We start from the raw sequence: 23,518 nt of genomic DNA, 5'->3' as shown, positions 1-23,518 counted from the left end.
CTTTCCAAGATGTAAAGCAAGTGCAAGAAACGCAGTGAAGCATAACGATACATCTCACTGTTTCATTGAGCATATACGATTTATGCAATATTGATTGATATATTTAATATCAATGATAGACCATCAACTTCAGTGAAATTATAAAACTTTATTATCGTCAGAACAAGGCACTCAATATATAGATCACCTCAGCAAAACAATTGCTCATACCAAACACCACTCCACGTAATCGCGTTAAAATGAAACAATATCCATATCACTAATATATACTTCATATATTCTGCATAAAAGTGTTATGTGGAACACATGGGAAAGCTCTGATTAATGACACAAGTGCTGACCATAACCCTCGCTTACAAGATAGATACTTGGAAGATCAACAACGATAGTGTAGCATTAGGAAATGTTTAAAACTTTCATTCGACTTTTCTCCTCAATGCAATCCACTAATGGGGCACAATAAAACTCTCACACAAAACTGAAAATCTATTATTGAAAAGCTTCAGAGGTTAAATCAATCATTGAAAATTCCTTGCAAGTGCATGGCGTGCAACTCAACAGGCAACATAGCCGGTCCGTATGAAGCTACCTCTAAAAGTATTATAGGTAGCACAGCCGAGGTAGCAAAAGTACACAAAGATAGATAGACAGACACTGGTGCTTCACCCGAAAGACTGGCCTCATCAACATTAGACACAAACTCATTCCACATGGGTGTTACAGCAACAATTAGAAAATAAGACTATCTGCCTGCTTTATGAATGATCTTACAAAACTCAACATGTAAGCAGATATGTGAGATTATAATAGTATCTTACATCATGTCCTGACAACGCACTTAAGTCTTTGATGAAATCTTCAGCAACATTTAAAGGCATGTAACCTGAAAATAAAAAATAAAAACACTGCATTAAAATATCGCCATAGCGTTGTCATAAAAAAATAATTTAGATTTTACAATTTACAGTATTCCGATATTGCACACAAAACCACAACACACAGTCACACACACATAGCAAATCGTAAACAAATGGTGTATGTGCTAAAATACTGTAGCTAGGGAAAGGGTGGAGTGAAAAAAATTGTTCTTTCTTATCAAAAAAACATGTTTTAGAAGTGACGTTAAGGCCTATAAACACCTTTCAAGGTGATTTTGGCCATCTGCCACCTGCACCCAGGTGGCTCAAAACCCAGTAAGGTCATGTGACCTCCTTAATCAACAAAAATCTCATAACTTCTGAACTGGTTAAGCTAGAAGACAGGTTTTGGGCTTAAAATGATCAGACTGTCCATGTTTATATCGGCTATAATGCAACACTTGCTTCTAAATGTACCATATCGATCACATATTGGCAAAAACACAATTTTCCTGAGATATCGACTCAAATATGAAGAAATATAATTATTGTTGCTTGTTCAAGTGCTTGCCATTATAACATGTTTTATAACAAAAGTGCAACCAAATCGAAACAAGCACAAAATAAAATATGTTCTTTATTATTATTCTATCTACGCAGGTGGATAGTCAAAACAGAATGTGGCCTAATGTTTTCCAACTGGTGGACTGCAGTCCACTAGTGGGCAGTATAGCTTTTTCAAGAAAGCTGCTTATCATTTCAATTCACTGCGTTTTCAGTGTATAACAAAATCTTTTGTACAGCCTTCACACCATATTATAAGCTTTACTGTCATAACTTGTCATAATTTCCTTACTATTTGGTACCGGTACCACATATCAGTATCGGTTTGATAAATTGTGTGAATCTTTATCCTCGCAGTGAGAAAGCTTCTTTGAAAGCTTAGTCCTGGCAGTGTCACATACTTGTAATGCAAAAGCTTTGAACGACTGACTCAAGTGAGGACATCCAGATAGACTGAGTGAAGTCAGTTTGTTGTTGAAATGTTGTTGCCAGTAGTTGGCACAGAATGAAAAGCTATTCTTGAAATGTGTTGGCCAAGCACACACCCTGAGAGTAGAACTAGCACTGTTTGATCTTAGTCTCACTTCATTTACAAATGTCTTAACTGCAATAAAATTAATGGTCCAGAAAACAGTCTCAAAATGGTTACTGTGAATGTCATTGTGTGATAACTTCTCTTTTCAAGCTTTGACGTGACCACATATCAAGCAAAGTAATAGCTTAAGCAAAATTAAGTTTTCAATGTAATATGGTTTTTATTATTTTTTGTTTTTTAAACCTAAATTTTTTATTATATATACTTTTGCTGCAATGTAACTTATTTCACAGTGGGCTACAGCAAAGCTTGATAAGAGAGGGTCGTGATCTAAAAAAAGGCAAAAAAGTAGGCTACTAATGTTTAGTTCAGCTTGTTTTTACTTGTAACTACTGTATATATCACAGAAACAACAATGTAGCCTACGTGTCAAAATATAGCAGAGATCTAAAAAGAAGTAATAAGTGACAAAATGCCAATGGAAATGCAGCTTTGTCACAGCTATTTTAAAAAATAGTTGACAGACAACTGCAGACAGAGGGTAATAAAGAATGATACACTTATTACAGAATCTTTTTGACATACCGTAAGCAGTGCCGGTCTTAGGGTATTTTGGGCCCTGTGCGGAATATGCTTTGCAGGCCCAAATGACAATGATCCAATTCAGTAGTGTACCGTATCTAGGTATTTTGAAAGGGGAGGGGATTTTTAACGGCCGGCGGCAAAGACCCAACGGCGGGGGGTCTGGGGGCCTCCCCTAAAAAAATTACTTTGAATTCTGAGAGCATGTTCAACAAAAATACTGGTACCGTACTTGCTTGTGAATCGAATTGAACTTTTTCCTTTGAAAATGATAAAAATTACTGCATTTTCTGATAGGGACAGTACATTACAGTATGATCTACAATCCCTAATTTTCTGAGTAAATTGCGGGCCCCTTAATTTGCGGGCCCTGTGCGATCGCACGGTTTGCACACTCCAAAGACTGGCACTGCCGTAAGTGACATAAAACATGATATAAAACTAATACAATCAGGTTATTGAAAATATCACTATCAAAAACATTGGAAGTGGCTATTTTTCCACACTTGTTGCCATGGTTACAATCAGGTGTTGCCAGAGTTAGGATTAAAGTTAAGAGGGGTTAAGGTAAGGGTGAGAGTTAGGAATAAGATTAGGGTTTTGGTCTTTGCCCAGGACTAAAAAAATTTCCAAAATACAAGTTTGTGTTTTTAACAGCTTTACACTTTTATCAAATTAGGGCAGAATTCTTTATCTGGCAACACTGTTGAGGCTACACTATATAGTGTAAATATAGCCACAGGCAAAAACATTTGACCTAAATTTCACACAGTACCGGTATAGATATATTAGTGTTTATTACAACATTCACCAGGTGTACTATAGCCTACTTTAAGCAAGTCTTTAAGGTTAGATAGTCAACAAATACATGAGGCGCGAAGGAATTACTACACGAGACCTACGGTAAGCTACTGATATACCAGCAGGCAAAGCACCATAACATTAAGTAAAGCAAGTCTAAGATCAGTCACTTACCTTGGGCTGCTATACTGCTAACATTTTGAAAAAATACTACAACTTGGAATAGAGTAACAACGCAGCGGCACAGGCTTTGCTCATTTTCATTCTTTATTTGCTTCTTTCTACTGTATTTCCCAATCGCCATGCTTACAACTAGGCTACACTAAACATTCAGCAGCTAAGCGATAAAAAGTTACTCAAAAGTCAACTAGAATAAAACGGACAGCAGCGTTATCGAGAGACGAGCACACACACACAGTTGACATTTTAGCGCATGCTGATGCGTCATCGCGCTCATCCACACCAAAGACGACGCCCACAATATTTCAGACAAGGTAGCGACCACGTTTTGCCAACATTATTTTCCTAGCTCTCCAGTTTCAAGCGAACGATGTAAAAAAAAAACATGGACCTACCATGTGGGTTTTCTTGTTAACATTTTATAATTATTTTCAAACAAACCACTTCCCTCTATCATATATTTCCCATAATTTGTGGAAATATGACCTTGCCGGCCTTGTAATAATCTTCAAAGCTATTACCGATACCCGAAATATCTTCAAGTTAAAAGCTGTTCGAAATGAAGTATTTTCTGTAGCTGCAACCAAACGATTTTTATTCCATGGAATTGAAAGGCAATCTAAATGAAACGATACAAAATTCTTCACGAAGATTTTAATTTATTTCATGTTGGACCGCTTTCATAGGTCTCATAACTCTCAACAGGTCAAAACAAAAAAGCTAATTTACCATCATTTAAGCTTAGTTATTTTCTTATTTTTTATTTTTCAAGTCAATCTTTTTTAATCAACATTTCTTATGGAAATGTTTTTTTTCGTAGCCTGCTTGTGAAAAAAGCTGATGCATACAGTAGATCACCTTAGCCTACAATTTTTTTGTGTTAGGTTGCAACTTTGTCTATTTTAGTAATTCGAATTGTGTATTGCGATATTCAAATGATTAGGGTGGAATTAAAGCCATACGGAATTGCATGAGGCTGTCTTGCAAGTCATTCGGATTGTTTGAAACAATTTTTTAGTTGAAATGAAACGAGATCAAAATGCAGAATTTTGTGTCAAAACGAATCGAATAATCAATTATTAATTTTTTTGTTTTAAGAATCTAAACGCTCACAAGTTTGAATAAAGGTAAATCTTTTTGTTTCGAACTTAAACTGAAATGAAACAAAATAAAGCACATGAATAAAATAAAGCACATCAGGTTTTGAAAATATTGGCATTTTAATATGTTAGATATTTTTACGTATTCAGTTAGCTTATACAAAAATACGTTTCTAAAATGCAACTGGTAATGCATTGTGAAATCCGCTTTGTGCAAGCTTGAGGTCAAAATTGTCATTATTATGTCAAATTGCGTCGCATCTGGGTCGCAATAGGTCAAATCTATGCAACAAAAATTCAAATAGGCCTACCTCAAAAACCTGGTGTGCTGCGGAAAAATTAAAGACATTTTCGGAATCAGCGTTAAAAACCTTCAAAAATCGCCTAATTGGGTCTCTGATTAAAACTTGCTATTGACCAGTGATTTGGTTCACGCTCCTGTATCTAGTAATCTAAGTAAACTGCAATTGTAAATCTACTATCAAATGTTACTTCACTGTCCATTTAGATTTGCAGTAATTGGCTAATGCAAAATGTTGCCTCAATGAAAAGAACACAGGTTTTTGACTGATACTCTGACAAGAGTGCAGACGTCTTTCAACACTACGTGGAGTTTTTGCCATGACGACATTCAGCGTACGTATGTGTTGAACAGTGGCGCAATAGAAAGCGATGGTGAAAGAACATAAATCGATTTCGTCATTAACAAACGTCTTTTCATGTTTTGTACTAATTACAAAGGCAGTCTATGCCACAATTGAAATCCTATTCCGATATTTATTCACCGAGTAAAAACGTTAGTATAAAGAAAAATGATCACAAATGCCTTTGCTTTTAAATCGGTTGACTTTGTACACCCTTTGTATCATTTATACAAAAATGAAGCGATTAGAACAGGGGTGTTTAAATGATTTCTGCCATGATTCACCACAGCCAACCTGACAACATGATGATCCACTAAATACGAATATTGGACATGTTTTAATTTTTATAATGCTTTATTGATGTAAATGTACCCTACATGTAAATTTAATCGATTGTTTCTGTTAAAAGGTTTCATTGTATACAAAATTATTGTTTTTCTTGAAAATTTATAAAGATCCGAAGTCATTTTGCAGTAGCTGTAGATCAGAAAGCGCCAGAAAATATTTGAAGTTGAGATCTTTACAATCAATTTCATTTACTCAATGAAAAGTACAAATGTATTGAATTTAGAATTTTTAAAGCCCGTTGTTTTTTGTATTAGTCTCTGGGACGGAATGCTACGACAATTCATCGAACTGACAGGTTATCGAAAAAGTAACTACCTATTCTTCAAAGCGGCATTTGGTGTGAATTCTACAAAGAAAGTTGCATAAACTACCTCCCTCTCCATAACAGTATTTCCTTGAAAACGAGGTGGTAAAGTCCTCTGAAAATTATTTTACATTTCTTAAATCAGCTACGTTTAATTTCTAAATTTAGCCTAGATTGCTTGATACCTTCTGCATTTTTGACATCATTTAGTTCAGATTTCATAGCTTTCATGTGTCTGTAAAATTACAACAAGAAGTTGTATTCTTTATCACACTTAGATTGTCCAATGTCCATTGACTTCACTGAGGATTTTGGCTACTGGAGGGCATTAAATCTTTCGCCTCATCATCAAAGGAACGCACATTCTGCTTCGCATGACGGACGTGGATGACACAATCGGTGATGGTGTGATTTGCCGTCTCTTCTTCAGCACCAGAGAAGAACATGTTGAAAAGGAGCGAGCAACAACTTTCGAGGCCCATGTGAAGACGACAGAGTGCTGAGACGCACCCATGCCTGTTGTGAAAAAAAACAACTGGTGTAGCGGTGAGGAATAGAGGAACGGAGCCTGGTTGTCATCTCCATTCTGTTTCAACTGCACCCAGTTGGTAGCCAAACTGTTGACAGAACAAAAACGGGTCTGTTGCACCATCGTGTGACGAAGAAATTCTGTTGTCATATCCCAAACATCAAATCAACTGTCTTTCACATTGATTCAACGTCTGCAGACGTTGAATCAGCTTTCATCATATACTGTTTGTAAGTCATTTGCTAAGTTTGACGTTGAACAACTGACTGATATTAAGTTGGTTCTTGATCCCTGGTTGTGCTTGTCTTTTGTGGAATTTCTTCGTTATTGAAGAATGACAACAATTACTTGTGAAGGCTGTTATATGGACGCAAATAAAACTTTGCTTTTTAAAGATTATATTTTACCGAGTATATAAATTTGAAGAAGTAATTGCATGGCTGCACTGTTTTGTTTTTGGTAATCATTTAATGTAGGATAACTTCGTCCAAGAAATTCCAAGATCAAAACGGTGAACTGAGACTGCAAAATCAGAGTTAAAGTTGGTAGGAATTTGACATGTTAAGATTCAGAGTTAACCTTTAGAAAAGCAGTCAAGGGCAGACTTGTTGTCAAACTTCATAACCCTGGTAATTAAAAAAGGGCTCTATGCAGTCGATGTGAAACGACCATTTGCTACAGCAACTTAAAAACTAAACCATTTCGATTTCATGTTATCGTCAGAAAAAAAACATGTTCAACAAATAAATCTCAGTTACATTGCTCTTGCCTCTCCCTCAAAAAATATGTCTTTAATGTTATTACAACGTTTTAATGACATTGCATTACTTTGTAGCTATACTATTTTTAAAAAAGTCATTCCGCCCCTCAAAAGTTGTTTTTGATCCCCTAAAATAGTCTTTCCAGCTATGTCCCTGATTTCGACCTTCGACCGTTCATGTTTATTCTAGCAAAACACTTGCTACTATTCTGATTATAAGCTTTAAGGTTTTCTGCACGATTGAGACAAGCCAAATGCATTTTCAGTTTAAGACAGTTAGGCAGCTATTGCACAATTTTCTAAACTGTTTGAAGTCGAATCAGCAGAACTTTCTTGCTAACTTATTTCTGTCATCACCTTTTTTGTTTTCAATCGTAAGGACACTCATAACAAAGTGATAAACTCAAACAAATAACATGTAGATTGTAGAGCAAGTATAAATTATAGCCAAAATAAACATATGTAAATGTAATAGGTAGCTACTTCTGCGTACTTTTTAATTCAAATAAAGCTTCAACCTATGAACGCAACCAAACTTTTTTTTTATTTAATCTGTTGATTGATACTGTTCTCATTAAACGACGCGTTAATTACATCTGCAATACTTGTACTATTTACGGAAATTGCATCATGCGCGTGGTGGTAACACGTTATGATGTGATGCTTAGCTTGCTAGGATGTTTTTTTACAACATTGTCATTTCTAGTTATTCCTGAGGAAACCGTTAAAACTTTATGATTTAATTTCGAAACGCCTGATTGAATTATATGCCTCGTTTCAAGTCATGTGTAAGTTGCGTTTATTGCAAAAAACTTAAAAGATAATCCACAGAACTTGATATTTTAGGTAAAGTTTCGTCGCTTTTTATTGCTGCCATGCATATCTACCAAAAGACGTCTGAAAAATAGTTTTGTCCTTTCGACAAATGACAACGCGACGAAAACATATTTGCTGATGTCATTGATTTTTTCACTGTTGAGACGAGTGAAACAATTGTACAAAATGATTGACCGATCTGTAGCCTACCACTATAATAATTTTCAACCGTGAGAATTTCTTTGAAAAATTAATGCTGACTGTTTCAGATACTTGTAGTGACTTGCACCGAATAACCCATGCCAGGCTTGAAGACAGTGGTTACCAGTATGAAGTTTTCATTTCCAGTTATACTTTGTCCAGTTTGTAGACTATTAGTATCCTTTTGGTGCGGCTAAGTGGAAAAATGTTTTTCAAATGGATTGCTGAAATGCCCACCAAAAGAGTCTTCTTCTTTGGGCTTGTGAGGCAACAACTCAGGCAACGCCTTCCAATTGCTGCAAACAGTGCAATGTCATCATATCAGGGTCTATGAGATCCACATGCTCTGCAGGTCAAAACACTGGACAGTGATTTATCATGTGCTGTTCTATTTGACATTCACCACAAACACAGGCTGGTGAGTCACACAATCCCCAGGTAAACATACTGTGTTTGAAGCGACCAACACCAATGAGCAGGTGATTCAAAGTCACCCGTTCTTTTCTTGGCCGCGGCCGGTCTGAGCCAGGTAGTAGGCTACTTTAGTGTCTGATGCGACTTGCTAGTCGAGTCGTAAGATGGTTTCCCAGCAGTCTCTCCATGACTTCATAAGGTCGAAGTGATCTTCATGAAGCGCCACAATGTGTGAAGAAAAGGGCGCCTGGAAGGCAGTCGTTGGCAAGTGAGCTGTTGTGGGTCAAGGAATAAATGGCGCAGATGATGATCATTGACCTCTGTATTTAATGCGAGTCAATATAGTGGAGTTCTCTTTGCCAACCTCAAAAGTCGAAATTCAAGATCAAATTAATCTTATCTCTTTTTGTGCTTAACGTAAACTGGTTTGAGCAAGTATAAGTTTACATTGACAAGACTGTGATTAAACGGAACACGTGAATTAGAGCAAGATTTCAAAACGACTCACAACTGTATAAAGCGTATGCTACAAAGCTATTGCATTTCATCAGGAAAGAAAGCATTGCTGCAGTATACAATGGCATTCACTGAAGGGGCCATTGGGCTATGACCTCATTTTAAACAAATGTTTCATCAATTTAACAAAGTAGAGTACGGCATTTAATATGTTTTGGATGGCACCGTCAAAGCCAATAACGATGTTGTTATTGAAGATCCTTGAAGACCAACTCCATTTCCTCGTAGTAAGGATCGGGAAACGCTGGTGCAAAGCCCTAGTGGGCCAACGGAGCTCTAGCACTAGCAATGGCCTGTGCTAGTCAAATCACGGCTCAACAGTCAACATACCTCATGAATATTACAAAGTTAATGGAACAATTCTTAAAGTCCAAAAATTCTAATACCTCGGTACCATGGTGAATTGGGACGCAAAAGACGAAACAGAGCTCAACATTAGAACAGCCCAAACAAAAGCAAGCTTCCAACAAACGAAACCAATTCTTTGCAATGAAAATATCTCCTTTAAGACAAGGTCTAGACTAGAGTTTTAAACTGCTGTATTTATGCTGTCTTTCATTACAACTTTGCAACCTGGAATATCTCAACAAAAATGGCTGAAAAAATTAAAGCTTTTGAAATGTGGTGCTTCCTTAGAATGCAACGCATTTCATGGCTGGCAAAGAAAACAAATAAAGAAATTCTACACCAAGTGAACCAAACCAAAACTCTGTTAAAAAGTATGAAAACCATATAAACTTCTCGGCCATGTAATAAGAAAGCAAAAACTGGAGCATCTCTCTTTAACTGATAATATTTTTGGAAAGCGGGCAGTTGGCAAACAAAGCAAACTCATCCGAAACAATTTAACAAGACAGAAACAATCATCCATGCAACATATAATTATTTATCTGAGGCCGTCGATGCCTGGTTCAGGCAAGGCAATTGAAGAAAAAGGAAGAATGCTGCTAGACTAAGCAAATGCTATAGCCTATCCCTGGCTCAATGCCTCTTCTCTGCCTACGCCACTGGCAGCATTTCTCACTTTTTGTTCTATTGCAGCCCAAACTCTTTTGAAACAAAATTGCAAAAATGCAGTTTTGAATGAAGATTTTTTGATCTTGTCGTTTCTTTTATCGCAAAGTCAGGTGCTTGTCCAACTGCGAAAAAAAATTGTTTATTTTGATCTTTAAGATCGCTTTCTGATTTTCTAAAAGAAAATTGATTCGATAGGACTACTGTTTGTGTTACAGTAGTGATAAACTCCCTTTAGTCCTCCAGATATTTCTAACTATTGTGGGCAATCGGATTGGAAACACCTGATTTCATGTAGAAGGCGCATCTTCTACTAGAGGGCGCACCAACCACGTCAAACATGCTTCAGCAAAGTGTAGATCCTGTTGTATGTTATAAAGCTTAAGTGATGATCTTGATTAACCTTCCACTTTACAATCTATTGGCATTGCCTCATCATAGTACAGATTTTTATAATCACCGCGATAAAATATGAGCGCCGCCAATAAAAAACGTATTCATTTATTTTTTCGCGCAACGCTGAGAGTTCAAGGGCGATACTTTTGGGTTAAATCTAAACTTGAAGTGCTGAAGCTAAACTGCTTCAGTTGTTAACCTACTGGCTTCAGTCAGCGGAAGACCCCAAGCTTGGTGGGTCATTTTTGAAAATTATTCCAGCATAATTATTGAGATTTCAATTTAATTGCTACATTGAGAACAGGGTAACGTACCGTCTCAAGCCTTCCGAAGCACCTAGCAGCAATATTCCTGGCGATCAGGTTGTGTTCCACAGGCCAACCACCAATGACGCACAACGGTCAATCAACCAATCAACGTAGTAATATTGTGTATCCTTTTTTTATATACTTTTGTAACATGTTTATGCGTAGGCTATAGATTAATTTCTTGCGGTAATCCGGTGACTGTAGACTAGATTATCACAAGATGTTGAAATGATAACTAGCTTTTATTTCCGACGTTTCGTCAGTGTTTATGCGTGTTTTCGTCATTTACTCTTCATGACATTTGTTTAGACATTGCAATCGTACCAAATCCTTTTAGCTTGTTACTCGTGTGGGGTATCATTTTGATCTCCAGCGCGCTCTAGCATCCGTAATTTATCGCTTTTATTTTTGTCTAAACCGGAAGTTCTCAACAGTTTGTTCTCGTTTAACCCTTTCCAACTGTCCAAGGGTTCTTTTAGCCCTTTCAAATCAATTTTTTGACATTGATCATGTTATTTCATTTTTGAATTAAATTTTTCCCAAAGGCTAATCAAATAGCTTCCTAAGAAATTAATTCCCACACATAAATCAATAACAAAGCCGAACTCTTTAAGAGTAAATCCTTCTAGTCAAATACATTGTTGTTCATTCTTTACCTTTCCAAGGATCAAACACACCCATGACCATTGAAGGTATTTACTTTGGTCTGTCTGAGATTTGTTTTGAGTTGTTTTTTAAACTGTCAATTTTAAGGTAAGTGCTTAAAGTTTAATCAATACATCAACAAACAATAAAAACAGTTTTAAACACTTAATTCTTTTCTCGTCTGTCTCTATAGTCGAGGGTCCTTTACCTCCCACATTGGCGCTGTTTCCTGGACTACATCGAAAAAGCGCTGGACAGCAGCCAGTGTTGTCTAATCACACGAAACACATTCTAAACAGTCTACGACTTGAAAGAAGATGTCTAGCAAGAATCTTTTTTTTTTGAACAATAATCTTAGCGGACAAGATTTGTTTTTTTATATATTTTTTTATTTATAAAATCAAGTCAAGGCAAAATATACCGACAGTCTGATTATTCTGCAACAAATGAATGGTTTTACAGGCAATTCAGTTACAAAGTTGTTTCGGAAGCAACACTGGTCTTCGAACCTTCGTCATCTATTTTTCCAAGATATTAACAGTAGGCCCTAGGCTACACTTGCCATGAAGAGCTAACACGTTCATACAAATTGTAAAAGTCAAAAATAAAACTAAACAATATTTACAACGATCAGCAAAACAGAGAAATGCTTTACAATGTAACTGAAAATTTAATTTTTCTTTCACAGACAGAAAATAGTTGATACAAATAGTTGGACTGGCAGTGATGCAGGACAATTTTTTTACAAACGATATTTTAACAACACTTTAGCAATATTATTAATTCCGTTTATTTTTCATAACATCACGCACTTTAAGAAACGCAAAAGTAAAAGGGTGTGTCAAAATGAATACCGGTACTCGGAGTGTGATGACAATACCATCATGATTGCTGCTTTAATAAAGAAACCTATATTGTCTGCGAAGCATATCGAAACTAGATAGAAACCATATTCGAGAAAATTCATCCGAGAATCTTCGATGTTTTCTTGGCAGCTGTGACTTACAAACTACTAGATCAGTAACTTCCGACCTGGATCCACGGAATGGGATCTCTAGATGAATTCAATTAAGGAAAACATCATCATCATCATCCAAATTCAGTTTTGTCCCAATTAGTGAGGGTGGCCAATTCTTTCCTTGTAGCGATAGCTTTCACTGCTATTCCCCACGAAAACGTCCTATCTATTTTAAAGTATGTTTGCAAATTTTTGTTTAAAGGCCACTCTTACACGTTTAGGGATGCTCAGTCATATTAATTTATTAAGATAGGCCGGTATCTACAAAAAGATGGACAGCCACTGAACTAAACTCCCGTGAATGTTGACTGTTTTAGCCAGTCTTTGTGTTTACATCATTGCTACCTTATTTTAAGTGATAGCTGCCAAACATAAAAAAAACATTTCGAATTAAAACGACAAGTTGCATTTCTGAATAATTTCAATTAATCTATTACAAAACGAAAATTATTTCAACGTTGTAATACAGCCAGCAAGGAATTAATGATTTAGAGTCCGCAAAAGTTAAATCAAAGTGAAAACAACAGATTTTTTTATCTGAAGAACTTGCTACAATTTTTTCTAAAAATTTTACATCCTTCAAAAAATAGAGGAAGGATCAGTTGATGCATCCATCTTGATGGTACGTTTGATTCGCCCCCCTCCCTCTAATAAACTACGACCTGGTCTACAGCTTTGGAATTGTTAATGTTACAATTTGTTACACTGTACATGTTGTTTGTTGGTGGGTTTCCACGATGCAGTGGTAAAAGCACAAAACGAAAATGTACAAGGTTCAAATCGCTGTGAAAGTACGAAAACGGAACGTGTCCTAAAAATTATTTGGGGATGATGAGACAATTGGGGGAGTCAGTTGTAATTCACGGCTCTTTGTAATAACCATTTACAACTGATTGAAATTCCATGTGCAAAAGGATGAAATGAAGAGCTTATAGTAATCAAACGTCTTAAAATTAAACGCAATGCAGAAAAGTAAAAAAAAACTCGTCTTTATTAAAATTACTCAGTTTTTACTCAATTGTTTCGATGAATTGAATTAGAATGATGCAAGGCAACAACCAACTATTGGCGTGTTTGGCTGTTTCTAAACATTGTTGTTCTAACAATAATCATTTAACAGTAAGGTTTGAACAAGCAGAAAATTATGAAGTGCTATCATCGCTGGCATTTCGCGCACTACAATTGTGCGCATCTTTCAGACGGGGTGGCATTTGAAAGATTCATACAAATTTTCATGTGAAGCCGAAGAAGATGGTATAGGCGTTTCGCTTCAAGCAAAATTGGTAACTTAGTTTGTGCTCGTATGCTTGTTTATCCATCCAAATATTTCGCATTTCCTTTGCCCTGAGGATGCGCATTCATAACATACTTTAAACGTTAGTAAAACGTCAAGATTTTGTATCTCCTGTTTGTTATTATTTTGATACAACTGGATGAGAATTCCATAGAGAAGTATAACGTAGCCCTGCAGAATGGCTCAATTTTCAACAATAGGCGTATTGCGATTTCATTCCCCACATGCGTACAAAATAACTGATTGAAATTGGCGACAATTACATTAGAACAATGATAATGATAATTACATCACAGCATATGCTTTGTTGAATAGAAATTGGAATTCGGCAAGTAGGCTCCATGCTGTTGCTATGGCAATCATTGCATGATTTTTTTTTATGTGAGAAAAAGTCAGTTTTTTTAGTCGTTTCGGACTACGAGAGGGCACTTCAATGAGGAAAAGTTTGTCAACCAACGAGCGTCCATTTAAAAAAAAATCAAACTTCCTTGTGACATCACTGAGTGGCAGCTCGCTGATAGAGAAGGGAAGGGTTTTTGAAAAAGTTGAGCTGATCTGAAATAAAAATGTGAAAGTTTTAGCGCAATTTAGAAAACAATCAAACATTTTTTTTTTTTTTTTCATCAACAAGTGCGATTGTAGTTAATCAAATTCTAACCACTGCAAACGCTAGATAAAAACAATCGTATCGTTCCTTTTTATTCTGGCACGAAAAAGAAAATGTGACATACCCTATAATTTTTCAAAAATACTTAATAACAATGGTATTTTCCATTAAACTTTTGCTCATTTACCAAATTTCAGTGTCATCAAAAAGATTATTTTAATAACTTTCAATGACCTCAGTGATGACTTAGTCAAAACGCTGATGTAAGACTTAACCCTCATCAGGCTACGATGCAAATCTAAAAGCGTTTACTAAGAGTTTCAGTTTTAAGATGTTTTCATAATTTCTGCAATGAAACCAACCTTGGAAGGCTGAGTGCTGATTCCTAACTCTCCCCAGGTCAATGGCGATGTCCGGAATTTTAGGTTCTGTAAAAATGAAGAGACTTGAAGTTAAACTGGTCAGATTATAACTTTACATCCTGTTTAGCTGAAATCACAAATCACTGCTGATTGTACAGAAAAATAAAAATGCAGAGGCGATAAACAAAGTCACTTCTGCTTAATGATAACAAAACGAAAAATTCAAACCAACACAATTCTGTGCTAACTGCCACCGGAGAAGGAGGTATGGCCTAGCTAAAATGTGACCAATTTGCTGTCTACTCACAATATACGCTACGAAGCTCATGCACACAAGTATGAGAAGTTGTTCTATGAGGAAATCATCGAAATACAATTTAAATTGCATTTAGAACATTGCAGTTCGTCGTTTATCTACAAGTGTCAACTGTCAACGGTCAGGCAGAAGCCTCGACGGTCGGTCAGACAGCGTCAATGGTAGTAACGGCCCAACTGTCCTCAACTGTCGTTCAATTGTCATTAACTATCTTGAGATCGAAGCATTGCGAGTAGTTGTTATGCACGAATACTTGGCTCTCAATTGATTCTCCAAGCATGCGGGAACGTTTAGCAACAACTAACATTAACTAGAGTTTAGAGTACAGTAATCATTGTTTCATTCGCATTTGCAAATTTTAACATCTCAAGTTTTTCCCTGTTTTCCCCAAAAGGCTTTTCCCAGTTTCCCCCAGGGTTTTACCCGGTTAAACTAAAGTGGTAGAAACCTCCTTGGCCAACCCTGATGACTACCGTAGCTGATGCAATAAACATTACCTTATCATTTTTTTGTATTGCAGTGTAGACCTTTTACCGAGGATACCAGTGCCCTAATACCGAGCAAGCTCTGTACAAAGTTACAAACCGAAAAACCTAGATTTACCCAAATTTGAAAAAAAAACTCAAAACCCAGAAGTGGTCAAAAAACCCAGACCTAGGTGGAAAAACCTAGCGCTGGCATCCTTTCAAATGACAATCACTAATACAGTGATAGTTAACGACGAAAATCCTAGTGACAGACCGTAGTCATGACAGTAGACAGTTGGGAACAGTTCACTAACTGTCTGACCGTGGACAGTTGGCACCTCTACGTTTATATCCTTCTTGCTTATGAGGCAGCAATTCAAGCAAAGTTTTCTAATTGTTGTATTCTGTGTGAGCTATCTTGGTGTGAGGATCTTTAAGGTTCACATGAAGAAAAACCGAGCAATGGTTTTCCTCAAATCTCACCTTGTTTCATTGCTCTTCCTGAATGATCTGGGCTCTTCTGACCTTCAAAGCAATGATTGTTGTTGTTATTGATGTTGGTGCCAATGGAAGAGATGGAAAGATTGCCGCCAGAAACCGGAGAAGATGGATTCGATTTTCCTCCTAAATAAGAATGGGATTTTCTAAAATAAACTGCAGAGACGAATTATATTTAAATGCTTTGTTTTATTGGGGAACGACTGTAACGGTTAGAACGTCTTATTGCAGAAACTTGAAAGGCTGAGACGAATGAATAACATCACTTTTTCTCTCTTTGCAGAAAAATATTTATGTCTCAAAAACATCATCAACATCCGACGTAACTAACCCTCTTTGATCTGCGCTAACTCACAGTTGGTCACTGGTCAGTTACGTTATAAGTTACAGCAACTCCAAGTTCTAAATGTGTATATTTCGAAAAGTTTATTCGGGCTTATTATTGTTACATAAAGAAACGCAGCTATAATTTCAATCATCTACAGTGAAAACAACGCTTGAATACTGTTGTTAAACTGCATTTTTTTCAATTTGCTCTATTGACCCCTGTTCCAACATTTCAGAGTCATTTTAAAATAACTTTATCTGCAAAAATAGGCGTAAAAAGTGATTAATTTATCTTGTACAGGAGCAACATCGTTAAAGGGAGAATTTGTTTGAAATTTATTGCTAATGGCACGATATCTCGATGGGGCATCTCAAATCACAACAGCATTGAACGATCGATTAATACATCCGATGGATAACTGCGACTCGCGACAATACAATGGCTGATTTTCTACGAAGAAGGGCAAATTGTATCGGAAACAGAATGTTGTTTGTTGTTAAACAAAATTTAACGCTAAGACATCCCCAAACACATCTCGGAAAAGACAAATAGCACAACCATAAACACTCCTATGTACGTTGATGCAACGATATTAAACATCAAGGTTGATGCTTAAAATGCAACGTGTGTTGTTGTAGTTAACAAGCATAAAAACATAGATCTTGCAGTCCCAATACTGACAAGAATGCGCATAGGTCACAACATGTATAGTCATAACTATACGGGGATTAGTGATTAAATATAGACATTAATAAATTCCAGCAAATGAAATTACAGGTGAGTTTCTTCTTGTAGGCGGGTGATGATTTTACAAAGTTAAACCTATTACTACAAGGACAAACTATGATTTCAATCAGTGAACTTGAAATAAGCAAATGACAAAATACATCAATGGACATATTCCATTTTACAAAAATGTTTGATTATGAAATAAAAGTAAAGGAGTAAACTAGAAATCCCTAGGCAGTTTGGACAGGGTTTGCAAATGATATGGTGTGGGGAAATACAATTTGTACACCAGCTCAAAATGTCGAAGGGCCTCAGTGCAAGTATCAACACTTGCTTACACCTTAAAACTAAGTTTCAATTATGTTATTTGAATTAATTTCAAGTTCAAAATAGTTTTACAAACGTGGACTTAAACTTTTATTCATGGTTTCAGGAAACTATCGAAAAGAAGTAATTTCTCCGCCCCAGTACCTACCTGATTGACAGACGGGTGTTCTTGGGACAAACGCGTTGGGGCTGAACGATGACGTCACTGGTGACGTAGCGCTGGTGGAAGATGTTTCGGAAAGAGCATCTATTGAAGCAGCTCCGGCTGATGATGGAGAAGAGGCAGGGAGAGAGGAAGTCTCCAAGTCATCATCTAAGAGAATACGGAGGTTTACAACAGAACTGTATTCCACGACACTTGGTTCTGACATCAACATGGGTAACTGAGGTCTTCTAGCAGCTGGTGCAGATCGGAGTTTTTAATTTAAACCAATCACTCCTTTAGTTTAAAAAAATAATCGAATGCCATCCCATGACACCAGAAATGACATCTTTTCTTCTTTCACAAATACGTTGATTGATCTTTATCAATAAGAGCCCTTGCAAATAACAAAAAATAACCAGTTTGATTAAAAAAAATTCTTTTCAGTTGCCAATAAAAGTTTTTAAACTGCATGAGGAAGTATTCTGGCACAGTAGCCGCTTTTTACAAGAAACTTTTTCCAAAACAACGACAATATTTTGCCTTAAGCAAAACAAGAAAGCAAAAGAAAACGTAGCAAAAGTCAAATATTACCAGAATCAACTAACCATTGCTATGACTGGTGACGTCATGTGAAAGGATTTGTTGCATAGATACTATCTGTCCTTGCAGTTTTTTATTCTCTTTCTTTTCTTTGTAGTATCGTTTTTCGGCTTCAACTGAAACGCATTGGCAAACGTTTAAAAGTGTTTATTCCAAACAAATCAAGTACCGGTGTAACGGTCCAGGAGTTACTGCGGTCGAAAAGTTACCGTGCTACTGCAGCGTGGCACTCTAGAAATGACGTCAGACCACAAATGAACAAAGTTGCCCGGCGCTTCCGAAAGCAATACAAAAACAAAAATTTTACAACTAAGTTTAATTGAGTAGTTGCTCTCAAACTAATGCACACCTTTTCATTTAAGATTAATCAATGCTTAAAATTGTTAATGTAACTTTTTGAGCAGTAAGAATTTCAATAATTTTCATAAAAAACATAAGTAATTATATTTGGCAACCCTGGTAACTCTTCGACTGAGGTCACTCCTGGAACGTTACACCGGTACCTTTTTATTTCTTGAAGATGATAAAGTTTCATTGTTTTGTCCATAATAAGCAAATGAACCTAAACACTTACGATATGCAGTCGAGAAACAAAAACGACATAAAATTGGCTTACAAACGAGTTAATTAGGTGGCAGGCTACTGTATTCTTCTAAAAGGTAACATTTTATTTTCAGCATTTCAAGTTCTTGTTGTACTTCTAAAATGTAATCTTCAACTATGTTAAAAATATACAGTTTTCAACAAATAATTTTGGAATAAACAAGCAAAATATGGCTTGATTATTATTATTGAAAAGGGGAAATTCTCTCATGTTTAATCAATTTGATCGTTGAAAAAATGTCCACGCTTATATTGGTGTCACCCAGTGAATGGCATATCATGCATCTGGTATAATGATATCATCAAAATATGTTTGCTAAGTGAATGAGAAAAAAATTTTTTTGTGAAAACCACAGCACGTTCATTTTGTTTTTTGAAGCATATTGTAGTTCTGTATTTTAATTAATAGTAAAAATTGTGGTGGATGAAGACCACCAACTTTACAATAATATTAAAAACTTTATTTACTTGCTCTTACAATGGGGAGACTAGTTTTAATTCAACAGATGATGTTTTTACACACAGTAGATTGCGTCCATAAACAGAATTAAAACGAAAAACATTTTATTGCATTAGGTGCTCATATGTTTCAAATGCATATCAAGCCATTCACCTTTTTCCTTGTCGCAATCATGCAGCTTTTGTTCTGCGAGTTCACGAAGTTGTTTTTCTTGGCTTAACTTCAATTTAATTTCCGCTGAAAATCAAAAATAGAAAATGCAACACTACTACAATATAATAAAGTATTTTCAGTAACCTATAAGTTATGTTGGCGTAAAAAAGTAGCCTAAATTCTAATAGATCTAACGGCTAAACAATTACTCTTTCAGACACTTTGAAATGTCCAAGTGTTAAAACAAATTGTCTGCTGCTTTCCAATGACCTCTAACTATAGCCCTCATGCTCTAAGTCAAGAGGTAAAGAGAAAGTTCTAAAATGTTAAAAGTGGGGTCGTTGACAAGAATTTGAAACTGCGTCGAGCAAGTTGTGTCCATCATTACTGGCATCCTTGTAAAGCAATTATGTTATGAGCTGATTGAAACGTTATTGAATACTGTAATGTTGTCCAAATCGGTTGAGTGCCTACATCTCTAGCCGCCTACATTAACTGCATGCCACCCTACCAACCTATTTCCATAGAGGCATGTTTCTCCTGAAGGCAAGCGTTGTCGGCAGCAACTTTGATTAGTCCTTGGATGTTGGTGAGGAGAGTCCGCATGGCTGAAAGATTGTTGTTCTCCAAAGGCTTTGCTTCATCGTCACTAGAAGACGACATTTTTGGTGCCAGTTCTCTCATTGCATCGGAGAGATCATTGAGTCTAGATTTGGAACCTAAAAAGCAAAAAAGTAAACAGCACATTAGCCAAAATTCAAAACTTCCAAAATGTATTTTAAAGCTTTAAGTTAAAACAAGTCAATCCTGTTTTAGGAATTATAACGATGTTAAACTTTAAAATGTATGATACTTTGAAAACAACTGTTGCTGATTTTGGCCTCTTTGGGGTATAATGTTACAAAAATAATCCATTCGTTTTCGGTTGTAAAGTCTGTTATTTCTTGTATACATGTTCTATATGGCGATTTGTAACATTTTTTTCACACGATACATTTCAAAGTTTGCAACATTTCCGGTACACATTACACAAAGCTACATTTAATTTCAACTTTTGCAAATGCAGAAAAAAGAATAACACTTTTTTATTATATGAACAATTGTTTCATCGAGCACAGCAAGAAACACAACACAATCCGAAAAAGGTTTCCTGGTAAACATACGTAACTGAAAAGTTGAATGTAAGAAACCGAAAACAGTGTATTGTTGTTACAGATATCCTCGGCACAGTTTTCGCAGTGCGCAATTGTCGTGCAGCACCGACTCAAAACCGAGAATGTTACTTTGGCCAATGCTGGTGAAAGATGAGCTTTCATCTTAGTCTATACGTCGTTTAAGTTAGACTTAAAAATGAACAACTTTGCATTTCTTATTGATTAAAAGAATTGCATTGTTTAACCTGAACATGACTCGGAAACCTACCCAGAAGACGAGAATAATTTACAAATTTTCAGACAATTTTGCTCTCTGTAGACAAGTAATCGTTTATGTCAACAAATTGTTACAACCAATTATCCAATTTCATTACTTTTTTGTTGATTTTACGTTTCCAAAGGTTGCATCAACATCTTATGAGCCCTTTGGTGACATATATTCACTGACATGATTTGTGTTCCATCAAGCGTGACAGGCACGTGATGCAATTATTTACGCCACGTGATTAGCAGGAGTGACGTCACAAGTGATCATCGAGAATGTTTTGGTTTCAAATTTTGAAACATCAAAGGCGTACTTTAGACGCTAATCTATTCAGGAATGGTAATAGCAAGAAGAGATAGAAATAAAAAATGTTGATGTTTAAAAATTATTTGGTCTGTCTAGTAAGAATGTAGTTACTCCCGGAAAAAATCCACCCAGATAAATATCCCCAGGAAAATATAAGCTACACTTGACAACATTCACCCTGATAAAGATCACTCAAGATAAAATCCCTCTGAAAAAAATAAGGAAAAACTCCATTTCCACTACGTTGCCATAGATAACCCATGGCAGTTGGTGACTTTGTTTTACGATTGGAAACAGCGATGCTTGTGAACAGTAGCGTTGACAATGGGGGTCCAGGGGATATTTTTAAGTCCCGGTCCCGGAATCATGTTAGGGGCCTGGAATGTTGGTATGCAGTAAAAATTGCTCATAGAAAACGCCCGTTTTCTCGAGAATGTTTTTGCAAAAGTAGCTTATGTTATACGATAGTTCGGCTACTTGTTTCGGATAAATTTAAAATATATTAAATGTTTGTTGCAACTGAAACTAGCGTGACAACATACACAGCATCAAAAGCTAATTATTTAAAAATTCCTTTTAGGTTTTTCTTTAAACCACGAGATAGGTTAAGTACTTGATCAGTAGATTCAAATTTAGTTGTTGACATCATGAAATGAAAACAGGAAAGCGCAGGTTGAAACAAACTTAGACGAAGGTGCGTGGAACAAACTTTTTCACTTCCTTTCCCTTGATGCTATTCTAAAGTCAACGAAAAGAATCGAACTTTCTTTCTGATTGATTGTAACCTACATTTTCAACAGTGGCTTCAATTATTCAAAACTTTTTCTAAAGCCCCATTTGTTTCCATCAAGTTATGCAACTTTCTATAGACCTCTCAACCAAAAAGGAAATTCCGGCTAAACTACGGTAGTACGGTAATGTTTCTATTGTGTTGCGAAGTTGCAATTGTTAATCTTTGTAAACAAAGCAATGTGTAAGTTATTAGTCACACAACGTGCTGCGAAAATGTCAAAAGATAAAAAGGAAGTTGAAAAATAGACTGAGAAATGCAAAGAGTCGTGGATTGAATGTGCAACGACAACTGCAGACAAAATGAAATGCAAACAGCAAAAAAGAAATACCCGATTGCAGCACTGCTAACGTTTACGTGCACTGCTGACAAAATTCTAAGTTGAAGTTTCTAACTCCTAGTTACTCTATTTTGACTCGGTATTCCATCATTAAACCTACCGAAAATGTTGCGAACAGTTCGCTGTGAAATTAGCCTCATAATGACTGAGAAACAGCTATTGTATTTTTGTTGAGCACAAAATACGATGGAGCCAACAATGCATCATACAATGGCGATAGACCGCTCTACTTTTGGCCTCTACAGTTGAAATTTATATCTTACAATACTGTACCACATTTGGCAGTTTAAGGATTATTATTATTTGTTTCAAAATTGCCTTTAACTAGATTTCAGCACATATGCATTGCTGATGCCATAACCAAAGTGTTGAAATGATATGGAACAGCTTCATATTAGACACACTGACGAACATATACGCGCATTTTCATCACCTCTTGAAAAAGTGGTTCTTTTCGAAACATTAAAATATGTATCACAACGTAGGCCTGGTGGGTGGTAGAAAATTTAACACAAGTGATAAAGGATATTATTTTAATTAATTTCAAACTGAAAATGCAAAAACATTTTTCTTATCTCTACAATACATGGGAATATGTTATGTTTCACACAACTCCTTTATTGTGGTCCTGATAAAATTGAAATTTTTACAGTAACAAGAACATTTATGTACTGCCAAGCTATTGCGCTTTGATGTTTGCAGTTGGAATGCTAATTAACGGTAACAAAAGGAGGAATGAAACAATTTTATATCACTTTTTTGTCTGATGACATTAACATAGATTTAATATGTTTTTGAAGAAGAAAATTTAACTGTTCAATTGAAGTTTTTCTTTTCGAAATAAAAGAATGAACTCCCAAAATCTTGCTATGAAAACTTGTGATAAACTTTCCCATTGATGATCAAAAGATTTCAAAAGATACATTTGATTTGTTATTTTATAACTGTACTACGCAAACACAAGAAAAATTGGATTTACCAATCTCGTCTTTGAACGTTTCACTGAACGGATTGTGGGTTTGGTCGCAGCTGTCACTCAAATGACCCTGCATTCCGTTGTGCGGCGAGCCGAGGCTGCTACCCGGTGACGCACGACCATCACTTCCAATGCCATTGCTCAATTCCAAAGGGTTTTCGAAACTTCTGAAAGAGGCAAATGAGGATGAAAATAGGTTTTACCACGACCGGTTTATAAGTAGAAAGCATTACTTCATTGTTGCTAGAAGAATTGCTTTCCGGGTC

The 23,518-nt window shown here is 36.1% G+C and overlaps 2 protein-coding genes across 5 annotated transcripts in view; both read right to left on the bottom strand.

Moving 5' to 3' along the window:
• LOC145779576 (transmembrane protein 131-like) overlaps positions 1 to 3,688 on the bottom strand; it is a 46,896-nt gene extending 43,208 nt beyond the window's left edge. For all 4 annotated transcript variants that reach the window (XM_082591196.1, XM_082591197.1, XM_082591198.1 and 1 more), the window contains exons 1-2: positions 3,514 to 3,688; positions 819 to 883 (exon numbers count right to left, since the gene is read on the bottom strand). In XM_082591196.1, the coding sequence (XP_082447322.1) occupies positions 819 to 883; positions 3,514 to 3,643 (195 nt within the window). In that variant the 5' untranslated portion in view covers positions 3,644 to 3,688. The remainder of the gene's footprint in view (positions 1 to 818; positions 884 to 3,513) is intronic.
• Positions 3,689 to 11,895: 8,207 nt separating this feature from the next.
• The window catches only part of LOC145779470 (dachshund homolog 1-like), a 38,624-nt gene continuing 27,001 nt past the window's right edge, over positions 11,896 to 23,518 (bottom strand). Inside the window, exons 11-18 of the mRNA XM_082591069.1 lie at positions 23,256 to 23,419; positions 19,937 to 20,140; positions 19,422 to 19,505; positions 18,211 to 18,321; positions 17,609 to 17,773; positions 16,062 to 16,202; positions 14,796 to 14,861; positions 11,896 to 14,381 (exon numbers count right to left, since the gene is read on the bottom strand). Of these exons, the coding sequence (XP_082447195.1) occupies positions 14,323 to 14,381; positions 14,796 to 14,861; positions 16,062 to 16,202; positions 17,609 to 17,773; positions 18,211 to 18,321; positions 19,422 to 19,505; positions 19,937 to 20,140; positions 23,256 to 23,419 (994 nt within the window). The 3' untranslated portion in view covers positions 11,896 to 14,322. The remainder of the gene's footprint in view (positions 14,382 to 14,795; positions 14,862 to 16,061; positions 16,203 to 17,608; positions 17,774 to 18,210; positions 18,322 to 19,421; positions 19,506 to 19,936; positions 20,141 to 23,255; positions 23,420 to 23,518) is intronic.

Source organism: Aplidium turbinatum, chromosome 11, assembly GCF_918807975.1.
Source record: "Aplidium turbinatum chromosome 11, kaAplTurb1.1, whole genome shotgun sequence".
NCBI lineage: Eukaryota > Metazoa > Chordata > Ascidiacea > Aplousobranchia > Polyclinidae > Aplidium > Aplidium turbinatum.
This window is presented reverse-complemented; position numbering and strand designations above follow the sequence as displayed.